The sequence below is a fragment of the Hyla sarda genome, chromosome 11, assembly GCF_029499605.1.
Source record: "Hyla sarda isolate aHylSar1 chromosome 11, aHylSar1.hap1, whole genome shotgun sequence".
NCBI classification, from domain to species: Eukaryota; Metazoa; Chordata; class Amphibia; order Anura; family Hylidae; genus Hyla; species Hyla sarda.
The window spans coordinates 90552273-90572099 of record NC_079199.1 but is presented as its reverse complement, the minus strand read 5'-3'; the positions used below and the strand labels follow the sequence as shown (position 1 = coordinate 90572099).

The 19827-nt window shown below is 46.5% G+C and overlaps 1 protein-coding gene across 1 annotated transcript in view; it reads right to left on the bottom strand.

Annotated features, from left to right (window-relative positions):
• Positions 1–19827, bottom strand: part of ZC3H6 (zinc finger CCCH-type containing 6) — a 62207-nt gene that overhangs the window by 3059 nt on the left and 39321 nt on the right. Inside the window, exons 6-11 of the mRNA XM_056547241.1 lie at positions 14650–14766; positions 9913–10024; positions 7917–8026; positions 7380–7447; positions 2466–2815; positions 2254–2349 (exon numbers count right to left, since the gene is read on the bottom strand). Coding sequence (XP_056403216.1) covers positions 2254–2349; positions 2466–2815; positions 7380–7447; positions 7917–8026; positions 9913–10024; positions 14650–14766 — 853 coding nt within the window. The remainder of the gene's footprint in view (positions 1–2253; positions 2350–2465; positions 2816–7379; positions 7448–7916; positions 8027–9912; positions 10025–14649; positions 14767–19827) is intronic.

Sequence of the window (19827 nt, the reverse complement as noted above, 5' to 3'; positions counted from 1 at the left end):
GGTAAAAAAAACACTACATATACACACACCCTTACACTGCCTGCACAACCCCCCCCCCCCCCCCCCCCCAAATAAAAATAAAAAAGTCTTGTACGGCACTGTTTCCAAAACGGAGCCTCCAACTGTTGCAAAATAACTCACAGTTTTGTCGGACAGCCACTGACTGTCCACGCATGCTGGGAGTAAAAAATTCTTTTTTACACTAACATGCTGGTATTGCCCCATGCTTTTCATTTGCACAAGAGGTAAAAGGAAAAAAAAAAATAAAAAATTGTAACACAATTTCTCCGGAGTACAGAAATACCCCATATGTGGGTGCAAAGTGCTCTGTGGGCGCAAAACAAGGCTCAGGAGTGAGAGCGCCATGTACATTTGAGGCCTAAATTGGTTTTGCACAGGGGTCGCTGATAGTTACAGTGGTTCTGACATAAACGCAAAAAACAAACAAAAAATCAAACAATCAAAAAAAAAAAACACATGTAACCCCATTTTGGAAACTACACCCCTCACGGAATGTAACAAGGCTATAGTGACCCTTAACATCCCACAGGTGTTTGACAAATTTTGGTTAAAGTTGGACGTGAAAATGAAAAATGTGATTTTTTTCACAAAAATTTTGGGGTTAGCCTTTTTCATTTTCACAAGGGGTAATAGGAAAAAATTCCCCCCAAACTTTGTAACCCCATTTCTTCTGAGTGTATTAATACCCCATGTATGGACGTAAAGTGCTCTGCGGGCGCACTACAATGCTTAGAAGAAAAGGAGCGCCATTGGGCTTTTGGAGAGAGAATTTGGCTAGAATTGAAGGCCATGTGTGTTTACAAAGCCCTCATGGTGCCAAAACAGTGGATCCCCCCCCACATGTGACCCCATTTTGGAAACTACACCCCTCAGGGAATGTAATAAGGGGTGCAGTGAGCATTTACGCCCCACTGGTGTCTGACAGATTTTTGGAACAGTGGTCCATGAAAATGAAAAATGTAACTTTGTACTTTTTGATCAAAACGTATATACTAACTACCTGTTAGTTTTTGATATTATGCTGAGAAGCAATTAGATCATTGTGCAAAATTGTAGATGTGCGACCATGTCTGTTTTCTACTTGAGTACATAATTTTTCATTTTCACAGCCCATTGTTCCAAAGATCTGTCAAACGCCAGTGAGGTGTAAATACCTTATTAAATTCTGTGAGGGGTGTAGTTTCCAAAATGGGGTCACATGTGGGGGGATCCACTGTTCTGGCACCACGGGGGGCTTTGAAAACGCATATGGCACCCGACTTCCATTCCAACCAAATTCTCTCTCCAAAAGCCTATTAGTGCTCATTCTCTTCTGAGCCCTGTAGTTCGCCTGCAGAACAATTTACATCTACATATGGGTTATTTCCATACTCAGAAGAAATGTGGTTACAAATTTTTATTTTTATTTTTTCTCCTACTACCCCTTGTGAAAAAGATTTTTTTTTCATTTTCACATCTAATTTGTCAAACACCTGTGGGGTGTAAAGGCTCACTGCACCCTTTGTTACATTCCTTGAGAGGTGTAGTTTTCCAAATAGTGTGCCATATGTTTTTTTTTTTTTGCTGTTCTGGCACCATGGGGGCTTCCTAAATGAGACATGCCCCCCAAAAACCATTTCAGCAAAATTCGCTCTCCAAAAGCCCATTGTTGCTCCTTCCCTTCTGAGCCCTCTACTGCACCCACAGAGCACTTTACATCCAGATATGGGGTATATCCTTACTCGAGAGAAATGGGTCTAAAAATTTTAGGGAACATTTAGGGAGCAGTGCTGAGCTTGTCTGTGTCCCGGCTGCAGTCTGAGATTTAGGACTCCAGCATGAGTCTGAAATCAATAATAAAAAAAAAAAAGCTTGCAACCAGACCCCTAGTGGTCATTTTTTCAAAGTGGAAAATTAAACAGAAAGAAGCATATTTTTTTATAACAGTGTATTGGAAAGTTATGCTGCATATATTAATCTTTAATATATCAAAAGCTTTTTTGATAAAAGATACCCTTTAAGTCCAATTTATATATTTATCTGTTTTATTTATTAACTACAATTTATTTATTTATTTATTTTTTGCTGTTTTGGTCATCAGGATAAGCCTATAGCTGTAAAAGAATGACATTCAGATGACAGATCCGCTTTAACCAGCCAATCTGAGTATGTCAAGAACAAAAGTAAACTGATAGGTGAAGGAGAAAGGGGTGGAATATTTTCCGGATACTACAAAGTACAAGGCATACATACCCTCTTCTCTACTCATGGATCGCTGTGGTGGAGGCTGATTCGTTTCCGCACCATCCATTGCTTTTCCAATTCTTGAAAATAAAACTTTATGCATAGCTAAACATCAAAAATACACAAAAATATGTAAATTAGAGCTGTTTTAAAAGTGATCTGGACACTATCTGTCAAATGTTTTAGGTTCATTTATGTCTACATTCTAGAAGGGAACTTACATTCAGGTACGCTGGATTTCACATTGTGAACAGCTTGCTGGGAGTAGTAGTTCTCATAGTATCCAGGCGCGCTTTGTCCGGACTGATAACTGTTCTGCTGTGGCATGCCATGTGGTTTCTCATCTACATTGTGGTGGTAGGGTGGTATGTGTATATTGGGAACCTCTCTCTGATGGTTCATTCCATGGCCTGGACCGGGAGGTGAGTTGAATGATGCATTCATGCCAGGATTCCCGTACATTGGCGGTGGAGGCAAGGGCCCTGGTTCAGGCAGCGGCTCGGAATTGTACATAGATGGGTGATTTCCCTGGTACTGCATTCCCATATATTGCTGATTGTAAAACTTAGACCTGCACAGAAGAGGACAAACTTCATGTTTTACTTAAGACTTAACACACAAAATGTCAGATAAAAATGATTTAAAAAGTGTACCTGTCGTCAACAAAAACTTTTTATATAATGTAGACAATACCATTATATGTATATTTGTAATATACATTTGTTAGAAAATGTGTATATTTTTGTCCCTGCAGCTATTGCCTGTGTGTCTCTATGAGGAGACCAAATACAGGAAGTGAGGGTGGGACAAGCAGGGATCTGTTCACTGAGGCTCTACAAAACATGCTCCAGGTTCATACATCAGGATGATTGACAAGCCAGGAGTCTGCACAGATCCCCGATTGTCCTACCCTCACTTCCTGTTTTTGGACTCCTCATAGAGACACACAGACAATAGCTGCAGGGACAGCATTTTTTCACCCAAAAATATACCCAAATTTTACCCAATGTATATTCAAAAATATACATATAATGGTATTATCTACATTATATAAAAAGTTTTTGTTGACGACAGGTACACTTTAAAAAAAACAAAACAACAACAACATAATACCATTAGGATTAATATAGTTCTACCTACACCAACCTGCCAGTCGGTCAACAAATAACAGACCATGACAAGTCACCTGACAGCGTTCTGAGAAAACTTTGGTCAGTAACTTTTCTTCTTCTGTCAACTCTGCGGGAACAGAGAGACAAATCACAACTCCGTCCAATCTCAGACACTGAAGACCACGGCTAATATTTAGGGAACAATAGAATAAGGAGATTTTTTTGTACTCACCGTAAAATCTCTCTCTCTTAGCCTGATGACATCGATACTGATGGGTATATGTTCTTGCCACTAGGAGTCGCTGACACTAAGAAAAAGTGTCGGCTCCTCCCTGATAGGATATACCTGCCCACTGGAAGTGAGGTAATCAGTTTTATCACAAAGCAGTAGGAGAAGCCAACAAAGAAACATGTCCGAAGGACCCTAGAAAAGAATCCCGGATAAAATACCCAAAAACCGGAAGAGAGTATCCGGACAAAAAATATGAAGAAATGGGTGGGTGCGGTGTCCCCCATTGAAGGCTAGGAGAAAGAGATTTTACGGTGAGTACAAAAAAAATCTCCTTTTCTCGGTCGCTCTTCATTGGGGGACACAGATACTGATGGGATGTTCCAAAGCAGTCCCCTAGGGTGGGAAAACAACCAAAAAAACAACCACCAGAGAAAGGAAAACAGTCCAGAGACCGAACCCACTCGACCGTAAGGATTGCGGATGAGATCCCGGACAGAGACAACCGAGGCCCACAAACTGAGCTCCCGGAAGAACCCCCATCTATGGAAATGGACTAGCACACCAAAAGGAAGAGAACATCCTATGTAGAGACTCTAAACCTACGGTCTATATAGAGAGACAAGAAAAGGGGGCTAGGAAGCCAGATGGGCTCGAATTATCCCGGGAGGAGGTAGGAAATCAACTCCAAGGAAGAGAGAACCAGACAGAGGGCTAGCCCAAAAGGGCACAGGAGAGCCCCATCCTGATTCAACCGATTCAAGAGAACATGGCAGAAAAAACCCCAGGGAGAGCAGCATACGCCGAGCAGAAGGCGAACACAGGAGGTGGAGACCAGAAAACCACTGGAAAAAAGAAAGATGGAGACCGGCTCTAGATAGAGGCCTTGTGCCCAAAATCGATGACCTTAATAGTTGCAGCCCCAAAACCTTGGTCCCAGGGGCCCACCACGAACACCTGGGATGCGAAATAAGCTTGAGTAGCTTGATCCGGATAATAGGAATGCCCTCCACCTCAGGAATAATGGCCAAAAGGGAGCAAAACTGCCTGAAAAGGGGCATCCCGGAACCCTGGGGTGACCAACATGGGAATTGGAGGTTCCTGAGTCGCCTGGAAGACGTACACCTGTAGGAGAAAGAAACCCAAAGTCTGCGAAGGGCTCTGGGTGGCAAACTTCTATGTCGAGACAAAAAGAAGTGCGGTACAGAAAGACCGGCGGAGGAAACCAAGCAGACTACTGTCTGGCTTACTGGTATGGGTCCATAGTATGCAACGGGTCACTCCTTTGGATACCTAGCACAGCAGTGGGAGTACAGGAACTCCAGGGGCAGATACATCAGCCGTGTGATGAGTGACAGGCGGTATGCTGGAATAAAACTGCAGGGGGGCCAGGGAACTTATAGCGGGACGCAGCCGCCCCCTCCGTCACCTGGTCGCATGAAACGGGAGCCAGCCGAACGATCGGCGGTTGTTAAAGGTACAGGGATGGGCAGGTAGAATGACGCGGCCGTGTGGGACCACAGCAGATTAGGTAACGCGGCCAGGACACTGAGTCTGGCCGCAGCTAAGAGCAGTAAATAGGCTGGTGTGCCCGCACTAAGGAACGTGGTCGGCCACATGGGACCGGAGACCTGCTGCCTGTAGCTGTAGGTCTCCGGTCAGCCTAATAAAGAACGTGGCCAGGACACTGCGCCTGGCCGCAACATAATAGTAATAAGCGGGCTGTGTGCTCGCCACGAGGAGGCAGTCGGCCGCGTGGGACCGGGGACCCGCTGCCTGCAGCTGTAGGTCTCCGGTCATTCTAATAAAGAAAGCCTGTCCGCAACTAAGAGTAGTAAGCAGGTTATTGCGCCCTCACTGGGGAAGCGGACGGCCGCGTGGGACCAGAGACCCGCTGCCCCAGTTTGAAACTGGGGCAGCATTAATGAGTCTCTGGCCAAATGAGAAGGGAACGCGGCCAGGGCAGTGTGCCTGGCTGCATACATGTGGGGCCTGAAGAGGGGGGAGGGTAGGTCCACCGGACTGTCCCCTCCAGAATGGCGCCAGAGGCCATGAGGGGTCTGGCCCAGCACAGCCACGTGTAATGGTGGATGAGGAGCTGGACACATCAGAGAAAAGGGACCCTGGATGAGCGAGGGAGAGGAGGAAGGGGGGGGGGGGGGTGTAGAACATATTCACCTTGAAGTCTTCAGCCAGCTAAAGGCCTCGCTGCATCTCAACCGGGCTACCATAGCGAGGCGGGCATGGGCAAGTGGGGGACGCGGACCCAAGGTACTACCTCCAGGCGCTGGCCGTTGGCGATAAGGGGTTGACGGCCCATACTCTTATGCACCGTGCCCCTTTGTCGCATGTGGGAGATCAGGTAGCGCCATGCTCCTGTCGCCCAACCTAGAAAAATAACAAAGGAAAAAAGAACCTAACTAGACATACTGAATTAGAAAATAATAAAATAAAAGACCAGGTCTGGAAGAGCTCCCAGACATGTGTCTTGCCTTCTACCGACAACAGCTGAAACTGGTTACCTCACTTCCAGGGGGTGGGTATATCCTGCCAGGGAGGAGCAGACTTTTTTCCCTAGTGTCAGCGCCTCCTAGAGGCAAGAGCATATACCCATCAGTATTGGTGTCCCCTAATAAAGAGCAACCAAGAAAAGTTACATTTAAAATAACTCATGAAGCTCTGTGATCTAGGCCATGTATTGTTGTTCTCAAAGACAGGGCCTTCTTTGGCAAGGTTGTGTATTTATAGAGTTCTTCCAATTAAAGGAATGTGTAAGTAGGTCCCATGCACTGACAGGTAAGTGCCGCTACAGTAAACTAGTGCAACAAGTACACAATAATTGGAGCCATTTGCGTCCGGTCCCGTTCACTCTGCTGATTGGTAGGGATGAAATATGTCCGTGTATACAGTAATGCCAGATATCAGAAACCCTCACGGAAAAGAACAGAAAAATACTATGTTGTCCCTAAAGACTGAAGTGCCGTACGGCACTTCAGTCTTTAGGGACAACATAGTATTTTTCAATTGGTAGCAATGCCAAGTGTTGGCACCCTGCTGATCCTACATGGAGGGTTTATGAGAGGCCATTAACGTAAAAGTCACAGAAAACTTCTCTAAATTTATGACATAGCAATTGGATATACTATACAATACCAAGCAGAAGTCAAAAGCACTGTTCAGAGGATTACTACACTTTCCTATTTAAAGTGTACCTGTCGTCAACAAAAACTTTTTATATAATGTAGATAATAACATTATAAGTATATTTGTAATATACATTGGTTAAAAAATTAGTAAATTTTTGGGTGAAAAAATGCTGTCTCTGCAGCTATTGCCTGTGTGTGTCTATGAGGAGTCCAAATACAGGAAGTGAGAGCAGGACAAGGTGGGCTCTGTGCAGGCTCCTGGCTTGTCAATCATCCTCATGTGTGAGCCAGGGGAATGTCATAGAGCCTCAGTGTGCAGAGCCCTGCTTGTCCTCCCACACTTCCTGTATTTGGTCTCCTTATAGAGACACACAGGCAATAGCTGCAGGGACAAAAACACACATATTTTTTAACCAATGTATATTACAAATATACATATAATAGTATTATCTACAATATATAAAAAGTTTTTGTTGACGACAGGTACACTTTAAGTGAATTGGAGTTACTAAACAACACCAGATTGGGAGTGGTGCAGAGCAAAGAAAAATAAAATCTAAAGTGACTATTGTATTTTACTACCTCCTTAGATCAGCTGTCAAAAGGCAGAATATGGTAAAGGAAAGTGAATCTTTTCTTATAACTCACCCATGTCGTGGCACTTCCTCCAACTCCTCATCCATTTCATGCTGTGCCTCTTCTTCAGTGTTTAAAACCTGCAGAAAACAAATGAAGGAGATCTCATTGATATTTTGTTGTTATTTACCAAATGCACTAAAGCCTTGTCCTATCCTGAAAACCCCTTATAAAACTAAGAAACCAGAGCCAGCAGCTGAAACCTCCTCTCGTACATCACTATGCACAGAGGTTGCCATAATGGAGACAACCCCGTTTAATTCCCATCATCAGTAAATTATGACTATGCAGAAAAGATCTAAATCATCATAAAACAACTGATCACGGCTCTTTCTGTAGTCACCATAGTATCATTTTAAAGGGGTACTCCACTGCTCAGCGTTTGGAACAAACTGTTCCGAACGCTGGAGTCGGGAGCTCATGACGTCATACCCCCCCCAATGACATCACTCCCTGCCCCATCAATGCAAGCCTATGGGAGGGGGCTTGTTCCAAATGCTGAACAGCGAAGTACCCCTTTAACTTTATTTCTGCGCCTTAGGCCATTACCTTGTGCAATAACTCTCTGGAATCATCATTAAGAGGGTCGTGAGAAAATTTGCAGTTGTCTCCTTGGTAGCACTTTGCCCCTGTATGGTGAAACTTACAAGGAAATTCACGTATGGCACAAAATGTTAAGGACAATCAGAGGGAGTTATATAGTGCAAGTCAAAGTACAAAGAACTGGGACAGCAACTCACTTATTGCAACATTTTTACTAGAGATGAGCGAACTTACAGTAAATTCGATTCGTCACGAACTTCTCAGCTCGGCGGTTGGTATGTGACTTTTCCTGCATAAATTAGTTCAGCTTTCAGGTGCTCCTAGGACTGTATCCACCTTTTCCAGCCCACGGGAGCATCGGAAAGCTGAACTAATTTATGCAGGAAAAGTCATGAACTGCCGAGCTGAGAAGTTTGTGACAAATCGAATTTACAGTAAGTTCGCTCATCCCTCATTTTTACACAAGATAAGCACATAAGTAAAAAGTACATAAGTAAAAATATATTTGTTTTCCATGTCCAAGATTTCCATAGCCTTTAAAGGGGTACTCCGCTGCTCAGCATGCTGAAAAACGTATCCCCTATCCTAAGGATAGGGGATAAGTTTCAGATCGCGGGGTCTGACCGCTGCCCCCCCCCCCCCCCCCCCCCCCGATATCTCCTGTACCGTGCACCGGCAGCCCGGGAAAGGGGGTGTGTTGACCACCGAACTAAGTGGTGGCTGACACGCCCCCTCAATACAACTCTATGGCAGAGCCGGAGCGCTGCCTTCGGCAACCTCCAGCTCTGCCATAGCTTCATGCGGTGGTCGACACCCGCTATCTGGCCAGCGAACCGGGGCCCTGTACAGGAGATTGCGCGGGGGCCCAAGCAGTCGGACCCCCCGCGATCTGAAACTTATCCCTTATCCTTAGGATAGGGGATACGTTTTTTAGCACTAGACTACCCTTTTAAGGACACAAGACGTACATCCTGTGTCCACTCCCACCGTCAGAAGCTGAGCGTGATTTACACCCGGTGGATTCCAGCAGCCAAGACTCACAGCTAATGCCAGACATTGCAAATTGGGTCCATGTTTAGGATTACATTTTTAAATGCCGCAAAGAAATTTGATAGCGGCATCTAAAAGCGTTAAAAACTAATGCTGGTTAGCAGAGAGCTGATTGGGACCACCAAGACGAAATCGCAGGGTCCCATTCAGCTGAAAGGAAAGACTGGAGGTCACTTACCCTCTCCCATCTTTCCTATTGGCGCTCTAATAAGCCGAGCAGCCTCAGCAGTCAGTACTAATCAGGCGTCAATAACACTGATCAATGATGTGCTATGGCATAGCGTGGTTCAGTGTATGCAGTCGAAAGATTGCATGTTATAGCCCTCCTCTTGGGACTAAAATATAGTTTAAAAAAATAAAAGTTTAAAATGATCCCTCCCCCTTTACGAATAAAATATAAACAAAAATAAACATTTGTGGTATCGCCACAAGCATAAATGTCCAAAATATTGAAATATAAAGTTAATGAAACCACATGATTAATGGTGTAAATGTAAGAAAAATACCAGTCCAGAATTGCAGAATTTTGGTCACTTCATATAGCAGAAAGATTTTCATAAAAGCAGTCAAAAAGTCCCATCAAAACAAAAATGGTAATGATTAAAACTACAGGTCACGGCACATCCCCATATATGGGAAAATAATAGTTATAGGGGTCAGAAGAGGACTGATTACAAAGTACAATTGGTGGCAAAAAAAAACAAGCCCTCATATTGGTTTGTAGGTGAAAATTTGAAAGCATTATAGCTATTAGAAGGCAAAATAAAATAAAAAAGTGCAAAAAATGAAAACTCCCCGTGTCCTTGATGAGTCGGATCAACAGAAGAATATTTTGTTTTATCACATCAGTAGTAATACTGCACCCAGACTTCCTGGGAGGGGGTCTCTGTGAGCAGTGAATGCCTTTGGATCTCTAATAAAGCAAAAGACATTTTACAAATAAAAAGGATATTGTGCATATAAATACAGTTTTCTCCTCTTGTACAATATCCTTGTATGTAAAATTTACAGATTTCTTTCTTCTTTTCTACTTCTGCATCGTGATCAAACTTGCATTGATCCCCCTGAAATAAAACAGGAAAATAATCATAAATTCTGTTTCACAAAATAACCACCACCAACATAAATATAGCGTTCCTCTTTAAATCCCAGGTCAGTTACCTCATGACATGTCTCCACGTGTAGTTAAATGGGATCTCATAATGAATTCATATTTGTTTAAATCTGATTAACACAGTGTCAAAGGTTAATATGGCCTGGGCAATGATAAGCCCTGAGCTCAGTGTTAGATGCCTTGAAGACCCGATTAATATGAGGCATAATAATTATGAACAAATTGCCTAGTAACCTCTTGTAGAAGTCAGTGCTTGTCAGACTGTGTGTATTCCTGGAAATCTGTTTTACATGAGTTCTTTTCAGTTTAAAGCTGCATTACAACTAAAACTTTCACAAAACTTCATATTTTTTACTTTGGTTAGCAAAGTGGCATTTAATTATGTATATTCTGAGTTAAAGGTGTACTCTGCAGCTCAGCATTTGGAACAAACTGTTCCGAACGCCGGAGCCGGCTTCAGGAGCTCGTAACGTCATAGCCACGCCCCCTCATGACATCACACCCCACCCCCTCAATGCAAGTCTATGGGAGGGGCGTCTCCCGATCAGCTAGGACGATCCGATCAGTGATTGATTGCTCCAAGCCTGAGATCCAGGCTTGAGCAATCGAACGCTGATAACACTGATGTAATGTAAACAATGTAATGCTATGGCATAGCATTGATCAGTGCTGGCAATCAATCTAATGCATGTTATAGTCACCTTCCCTAATAAAAGTTAGAATCAGCCCCCCTTTTCCCATAAAAAAAAAAAAATGTAAATAAAAAGAAATATAAACATATGTGGTATCGCCACATCATGGCGCAAAAAATTAGTCCTCATAATTTTTAAACATTTTAATTTTTTTTGTGCATGTAGTTATGACTTTTTCCAGAAGTAGACCTACAGAATAAAGAGATGGCGTAATTTTTACCAAAAAATGCACTGCGTAGAAACAAAAGCCCCCAATATTTACAAAATTGTGGGGTTTTTTTTCTTCAATTTTGTCGCACAAAAATGATTTCTTTTTTGGTTTTGCTGTAGATTTTTGGGTTAAAATGACTAATATCATTACAAAGTAGAATTGGTGGTGCAGAAAAAAAACGCCATCATATGGGTCTGTAGGTGCAAAATTGAAAGGGTTATGATTTTCAAAAGGTGAGGAGGAAAAAACCCTGAGTTCCCAAGGGGTTAAGGAAAAAGGCAATGTAAGGTCAAGCAGGTGTTTTATAGCAAAAGCATCTACTCAGTATGCCATATGCAGATGAGCTGAGGTTCAACCACTGTGACCCCCACAGCCACTGGCCTTAGTGTAGAGAGAACACACAGGACTTTTTCATTTGGAAAACTGGCCAGGTACTGTCAATCTTATGATCTGTTGGGGTTCCAGATCATACACAAAATGAATATCCCATTAAACTGTACCTGTCATAACTTTTGACATGTCACAGAGACTTGGCAAAAAGGAGATTTTTTTTTGTACTCACCGTAAAATCACTTTCTCGTAGCCTTCATTGGGGAACACAGGAGACCATGGGAACACAGGAGACAATGGGTATATGCTGCTGTCCACTAGGAGGCTGACATTAGGCAAAAAAAATAAGTTGGCTCCTCCCAAAGCCAAAAACAACAAAGGAGATGCGTCCAAAGGACACCAGAAATTAACAACAGACAACAAACAACGTGACCAGGAACCGTAAATGGGTGGGTGCTGTGTTCCCCAATGAAGGCTACAAGAAAGAGATTTTATGGTGAGTACAAAAAAAAATCTCCTTTTCTAAGTCGCCTCTTTGGGGAACACAGGAGACCATGGGAGGTCCCAAACCAGTCCCTGGGGTGGGAAAAACAACCACCAGAGAAGTAAGGGTCAGACCAAAGACTGAGCCCTGTCCCTTCCCAGAAGAAAGTAGGCTAGGCCCAGAGGAAACCAGAATTCAACCACCCGGAAGCCCCTACAAAATATGAAGGGGAGCTAGGACCCAAAAGTGAGACCGGGGTCCGAGAGCTGACCAAAAACAGCAAGAAAAGGATGTTCCAGAGGCCTTCCGGACCGAACCCGTCCTGGAAGGAGGGAGGAAAACGCCCCTGAAGACAAGACAAAAGACGCAGGACCACAAAGGCCTGGCCAAAAATGGGAAGAGAACATGCCAGAGAGAGTCAAGGGAAAGTCCTGTCAGAAGGCCAGTCGCTACTGAAGGACAGAGGATGAGGAGGGAGAACGACAAGCAAAAGGCAGCTGAGCACAGCCAGCAAGAAGACTCAGAAGGTGGAAACCAGAGTCGCCAGAAGGGAACCAAGAAAGAAAAACTCTCGCACTCGTTGACCACCCGAACTGAGAGGCCAGACTAACACCTAACAGCTCCAAGGCCACCCATGTAAAACCAGATGGAAGAGAAAATCCAAAGAGTATGTTGCATAGTCAAGAAGGCAGAAAAGGGCAAGTGACAAGATGACAGATATTGGACGTATCAGATGAGAAACTAAGAACAGATACTACACTTGATTCTACTTAAAAAGTCTGAGAAGTGAGCTTAGGAGAGTACGCCAGTAAAAAAAAAAAAAAAAAACACCTGCAGATTGCCCTACTTATAGGGGCACGTAGAAAGCCACAGAATACAGTAGTACAGAGTACAGTATCAACTTTTGGCCACCAGAGGGAGGCCAAGCACAAGAATGGAAACAGAAGAGCTGCGTATGAAACAGCCACCAGAGGGCGCAGAGAGCCCGGGAAAATTGAAGTAATTTTTTTTTTACTTTTACTTTGAAGAGCAGCTCACTGGCACGGAACACCACCCCCAAGAGATGCCAGAGACAGGCTAACAAAGTAAGGAGGAGGCCGGGGCTAAGAAGAGTGGGGAAAAAGACAGAGACCGGGCCGGGGCTATATGAAGAGGCCGGTCCCTCCGTCACCTGGCCGCACGATCATGCGGCTGATTCAAGGACCGGGCCAGGGGACTGGTAGTTTGACGCGGCCAGCTCCTCCCCCACTGGGGAATCGTCCTGCTGCATGAGACCGCTGCCCCCAAAAGCCTAATACCAGGGCAGCAGTAGCGAGAATGTGACCAGGACTCTGCGCCTGGCCGCAACATCTGTGGCAAGAGGGCTGGTTGCGCCCCCCTTGGGAAAGTGGTCAACCGCTTGGGACCGGAGACCCGCTGCCCCAGAAGACTGACCCTGGGGCAGCAAAGGGAATAAAACGAGGCCAGGTCACTGGGCCTGGCCGCAAAACATTTGCGGCAAGGGAGGACATTTAGTGGAGGAACCCATTAATCCTATAACCGGCAGAGGGGATGCGGTGGTTCAGCCCACCGTGTTGTCCCCTCCAGCATGGCGCCAGAGGCCATGAAGGGTCCAGCCCAGCACAGCCACGTGTAATGGCAGCTGAGGAGCTGGGCACTACAGAACAAGGGGGACCCATGATGAACATAAGGAAGTGAGAGGAGGAAGGGAGGGGGAGGGGGATATAGTACATACTCACCCACAGCTCCATCTTCTCATACTGACCCTGAAGTCTTCAATCAGCTAATGGCCGCACTGCATCGTGCCAGGCTGCCATAGCGAGGCGGGCAGGGGAAAGTGGGGGACCTGGACCCAGGGTACTACCGCCAAGCGCTGACCGTTGGCAAGAAGGGGTTGATGGTACTCTATGCACCGTGCCCTTTTGTCGCATGTGGGCAATCAGGTAGCGCTGTGCTCCTGTCGTCCAACCTAGAAAAATAACAAAGGAAAAAAAATGCTAACTAGACATCCCTAGCTAGAAAATAATAAAAGATAAAAGACCAGGTCTGGAAAGAGCTCCAGACCTGTATCTGCCTCCTACTGACACTAAGCTAAAACTGATTGGCTCCGTGCCTGTGAGTGGCTATATCCTGCTGGGAGGAGCCGACTTCTTCTTTGCCTAGGGTCAACCTCCTAGTGGACAGCAGCATATACCCATGGTCTCCTGTGATCCCCTATGAGGCGACCGAGAAAGTTTTCATTGGTCAGCATCCTAGTGCTGAGATCCCCAACGATCAGGAGAACAAGCGGGACAAGTATGAGGTGCCAAGTTTACTTCACAGATTTCAGTAATCTTTGTCTCAATACCCACAGACTTATAATGGAGCAGTGAAACAAAGATTGCTGACAGATAGCTTATTCCCACTTGTTCACCTGATCAGCAATAATTGATCCAAAAAAATAAATAATTATATATATATATCTATATATAGAAATCAAAAGAGAGCAGCACTCCTGTAAATGTTCACAAGAATGATGGGGTGCACACAGTCACAGCAGATTCAGGTCACAGATCTCCATAGGTAGCAGACGAATAGTCGCCACCATGTCTACGTGAATAAAGACCGCTTATTTACACCTTATGGGAGTGCTGTCGCCTATTCATCTGCTATACATATATATATATATATATATATATATATATATATATATATATGAAAATATAAATAGCATTAACATTTTTTGTAAAATAATCTATTTCAGGACAGGGGTATAGTACTTTAACTTCACCTAAATTCACTAAGCTGTCCGCAAGTAGAAGCGGCTCTATCAACCCTGATGCCTGCTTCTGTTCTGTGCAGATTGACTTTATTTTTACCTTGATACAACGTCCTTCCAAGAAATACTTGCAGATCTGTTTTCCTTTGCGTTCCACTGTATGCTGATTGATGAATTCCTGACTCATGGCCACCCACTTCTTCGCCGGTTTGCCCTCCTATTGGACAAAGTGCAGATTGTTAGTGCTACAATACTGGAAGTTCTCTTTCCAGCCCAGCAATAAAGATGTATATGAATTGAGGCATTCTTTACCCAATTCTAATTTTCATTCCAGTTTAGAAAACAATGTGAACTGATCGTCAGAATATTCACAACAGCACAATGACTTAAAGGACACAAAGACTTCCTACTAGAAACAGTACTCCAGGCCCTAATCATTTGTCACCTCCATTACTGTAAGCCATTGTTTCCCAACCAGAGTGCATCCAGCTGTTGCAAAACTACAACTCCTCAACTCCCAGCATGCCCGGACAGCGATGCTGGGAGTTGTAGGTTTGCAACAGCTGGTGTTACCCTGGTTGGGAAACACTGCTGTAAGCCCTAGTATACGGCACATTAAAGGATTGCAGTAACACATGTTTTGCTATGCACGTTTATTCCCTTTGTGTGTATTGGAACTATACCAAAAAAGGGAGGAAAAAAAGCAAATTGGACATAATGTCACCAAACTCCAAAAATGGGCTGGACAAAATTATTGGCACCCTTTCAAATTTGTAGAAAAAAGGAGATTTTTATTTACTTACCGTAAAATCTCTTTCTTGGAGGATCCATTGGGGGACACAGACCGTGGGTGGATGCTGCTGTCTCTAGGAGATGTGACACTATGGTAATAAAAAAAAGTCGGCTCCTCCCAGCAGGATATACCCGCCTTCAGGCCCTGAGGTAATCAACTTAAGTTCCAGAGCAATAGGAGGAGACCAACAGGTCAAAGGAAACGCAAACTGTCCGAGAACCAGAAGAAAAAACATAACTTAACACACCCTCGGACAGAGAAACAAAGGAAACCCCAAAAAGGGCGGGAGCTGTGTCCCCCAATGGATCCTCCGAGAAAGAGATTTTACGGTAAGTAAACAAAAATCTTTTCTCTATCGGCTCCATTGGGGGACACAGACCGTGGGACGTACCAAAGCCGTCCCTTGGGTGGGCAGATAAGCAGTCAGGCAGACGGCCGTTCCACTGTCGCCTGCAGCACTTTACGGCCCAGACTAGCATCGGCCGATGCGAAGGTATGAACTCGGTAGAACCTCGAGAAAGTGTGCAAAGATGACCAGGTAGCCGCCTTGCAAATCTGCAAGGCCGAAGCTCTGTTCTGGAGAGCCCAGGATGCCCCAACAGAACGGGTAGAATGAGCCACAACCCTGAAAGGAGGAATCCTCCCCTTACAGCGAAGGCTTCATAAATGGTGGACCGAATCCACCGAGAAATGGTGGCCTTGGAAGCAGATTGTCCCTTACGATGATCTTCTATAAGGATGAAAAAGGAATCACACAGACGAAACGAAGAAGTGATAGAGAGATAAGACCGAACAGCCGAACTACATCCAGCTTGTGTAGTAAGTGCTCCTTAGGATGAGAAGGAGAAGGACAAAAAGATGGGGGGACAATGTCCTCATTGAGATGAAAGGCCGAAACCACCTTAGGCAAAAAGGAAGGATCTGGCCGGAAAAACAACCTTGTCCTGATGGATCACCAGAAACGGAGAACGGCAGGAGAGAGCTGCCAATTCAGACACCCTCCGGATGGAGGTGATAGCAACAAGAAACGCCAATTTCCAAGAAAGGAGGCAGGGAGGCACCTCTCTAAGGGGCTCAAAGGGTTCACCCTGGAGGGCACTCAGAACCAGATGCAAGTCCCAAGGGGAAGAGGATGACCGAAAAGGAGGAACAGTATGCGTCACTCCTTGAAGGAAGGTCCGGACATGAGAATTAGAAGCCAGTGGCTACTGGAAAAGAATAGCAAGGGCCGAAACCTGACCTTTAAGGGAACTGAGAGACAACCCCAGTTCCAAACCCGACTACAAAAAGGAGAGAAGACGGGGAACCGAGAAGGTTACAGGTAATAAGTCCTGAACTTCATACCAACGAAAATAAGACTGCCAAGTACGGTGGTAAATTTTTGCCGAGGAGGGCTTACGAGCCCTGAGCAAGGTGTGAATGACTTGGGAAGAGAACCCGCGGGCCCTCAAAACCGCGGTCTCAACCGCCACGCCGTCAAATGCAGCGACTGTAAATTGGGGTGGCAAAGAGGACCCTGAGAGAGCAGGTCCGGACGAAGCAGAAGGCGCAGTGGAGCGTCGTCCAGGAGCCTGACTACGTCGGCGTACCACGACCTTCGGGGCCAATCTGGAGCTACCAGAATGGCGGGGACGTCCTCTGTTTTGAGCTTCCTCAGAACCCTGGGAAGGAGAGCAAGGAGAGAAAACAGAGAGGGCAGGAGAAACCCTGCCCAAGGAATCCCAATGGCAGCCACGGCTAGAGCCAGGGGGTCCCGGAACTTCGACACAAATGAAAGAATCTTCAGATTGTGCCGGACACGAAAAGGTCTCTGTCTAGAATGCCCCAGAGGTCGCAGACTACTGGATGTAGAGACCACTCGCTGGGGTCGGCTGAGGACCGGCTAAGGAAGTCCGCTTCCCAGTGAGCACACCCGGAAGGAACCGCCTAAAAAGGCCGGAAAAATACGTTCCGTCCAGAGGAGAATCTTTGACACCTCGGCCATGCTGCCGAACTGCGAGCGCCGCCGTGCAGACTGATGTCGAGGCTTTGTCCGACTGGGTGCGGACAGGACGGGACAGAAGATGGGACTCCCAATGAAGAAGACAAAGAAGAATCGCCCCCAGGTCCAGAATGTCTATTGGAAGAAGGGCTTCCCAGAGAGACCAGAGGTCCTGAACCGACCAATACCTGAATACACCTCCCCAGCCCGACAGAGTTGCATCTGTCGTGACTAGCTGCCCGTGGAGGGAAGGAATGGTCACCCCTGAAAATGAAGGGGGGACCGGAGCCACCAGAGCAGAGACCGACGGATCCGACGAGGGAGAGCAACCTTGCGACCGAGAGACAGAGGAGATCTGTCCCATAGAGAGAATCGCCAGTTGAAGGGGACGGTAAAGAAAACTGGGCAACGGGTACGGTCTCCATGGCCGCTACCATCTGACCCAAGACTTCCATACGAATTCGGATGGAAACTGGGGCCTTGGCCCGAAGAGAGCGGACTCCAGACAGGATCGTCAGATGGTTGTCCGGCGGAAGACAAATCTGGCCAGAGACCGTGGAGTGAAGTCCCAGAGGATCAGAGACTGGGTGGGAGAGAGAACAGACTCGTCTCGGCTAAAGGTCCACCCGAAGCGATTTAGGGTCTGGAGAGTAAGATCCACAGTTTCTAGAGGCTAGACTATGATGAGAGCCTTGATGAGAAGGTCGTCCAGGTAAGGAATCACTGAGACTCCGCACGACCGCAACAGGACTATCACTGGTGCAAGGATCATGGTAAAGACCCGATGAGCAGTGGCCAGACCAAAGGGTAGGGCTACGAATTGAAAAAGCCCCTCCGGAACCGGGAAATATAGGAATATGAAGGTAGGAAAGAAACTGCTCTTGTGCCCGGGATGCCATGGAAGTGGCAGAGAAGATGACGGTGAGACGCTTGAGGCCCAGAATCGGCCGCACAGAACCGCCTTCCTGGGAGACCACAAAAAAGGTGGAATAAAAACCCCCGAAAATATTCCCCTGTAGGAACGGGGACAATGACTCCCTGGGCAGGGACTAAAGGGCCTCCCAAGACTGCTTCCCGGAGGAGGAGACCAGGGTGTTCAGGACTTCCTGAATGTGTGTTGTCCCGATGTCTCGAAGAAGTAAGAGACGACCTCCCACCTGAGAAAAACCTGCGGGTGGTGGCTGCACTCCATGTGGAAGTGGAATTGCGGTTACCCGATTTGGTCAGAACAGTTGGTGTCTGACCTCCAAGACGAACGCGCCCGGAAAGAGGGAGACCTCTTATCCCGCGAAGGCGCCTGCCGAGACCCCTTATTGGGGCCAAAGGTCCGAAATGACCGAAAGGAAGAGGACTTCCCCTGGGAAGAAAAGCGAGCCTTATTTTGAGGCAACAAGTAACTTTTACCCCCCGTCGCCACAGAGATAATCTCGTCAAGGTGCTTGTCAAAGAGATGGGTAAAAGTAAAAGGCAACTCGGTAAGAGACCTTTTGTAGGCGGCATCCGCATCCCACGCCCTAAGCCACATGGGGAGGCGGAGGGCCGCTAGGATACCTACAGCAAAGGCAGCACAATGGACTGACTGCATGGAAGCTGTGCACAGAAGTCCCCAGCATTGGAGAACCAAAGCAAGATAGATCCTCCAGGGGGAAATCCCGCCAGGATACCCTGACTGAGTTGCGAGCACCACAACAAGAGGGCCTTGGACCCAGAGCCTGCTGCGTCCGAGGCAAACTCCGCTAAGGCCTCCACCGTCTGGTCTGTCGAGTCCTTGAAGGCAGCTGCATCTGCCAGCGGCAGTGTAGTAGCCTAGAGAGGCGGGAAATTGGTGGAACCATTGAGAGAGGGGAAACCACCTTAGAGGCAAGGTCCTTGGCGAATGGGTAACACACTTGAACCCTCTTCATTCCCGTGAACCTTTTGTCTGGATGTTTCCATGCAGATTCCAGAAGGATGTGAAGTTCAGCGAGAGAGCTGAACCCTTGAGGTGCTGGTTGAGCACGATGAAAGGATACTTCAGGAGTAACGTCCGAAGATCCTGGGTCCTCTAAGTGAAAGGAGTCTCTTATGGCTGTAACCAATGAGTTCACCGTTTCAACTATATCCGACCAGTCCTCTGAGTCAGATGCCGATTCGGAAGCCTCATCCGCCAGTTCACCAGGAGAAAGTGAAGACGTGGAGGCAGCCCTGGAGGGGGGCGACCCTGACCGGGTACGCGGCTCTGGCGTGGTAGAGCGGCGATTCCGGAAACGTCCTGTGGAGGAGCGACGTCTGTGACCAGATGACACGGGGAGGCGAGACCCACGGAAGGACGCCCACGTCTACCTGGAGACTCAATGTAAAAGTCAGACAAAACACCCCTAAGTACCCTTCGCGAGAGCATGAGGCTTGTGGAAAAGAGGAGCGGGACCCACCAGAGGGCCGGCACAGGGAAGACCTCTTCAAGGTAAACACCATGTCACGTGAGGCCTCAGCCACCACAAGGGGGACTTGAGTCAAGTCAGCCA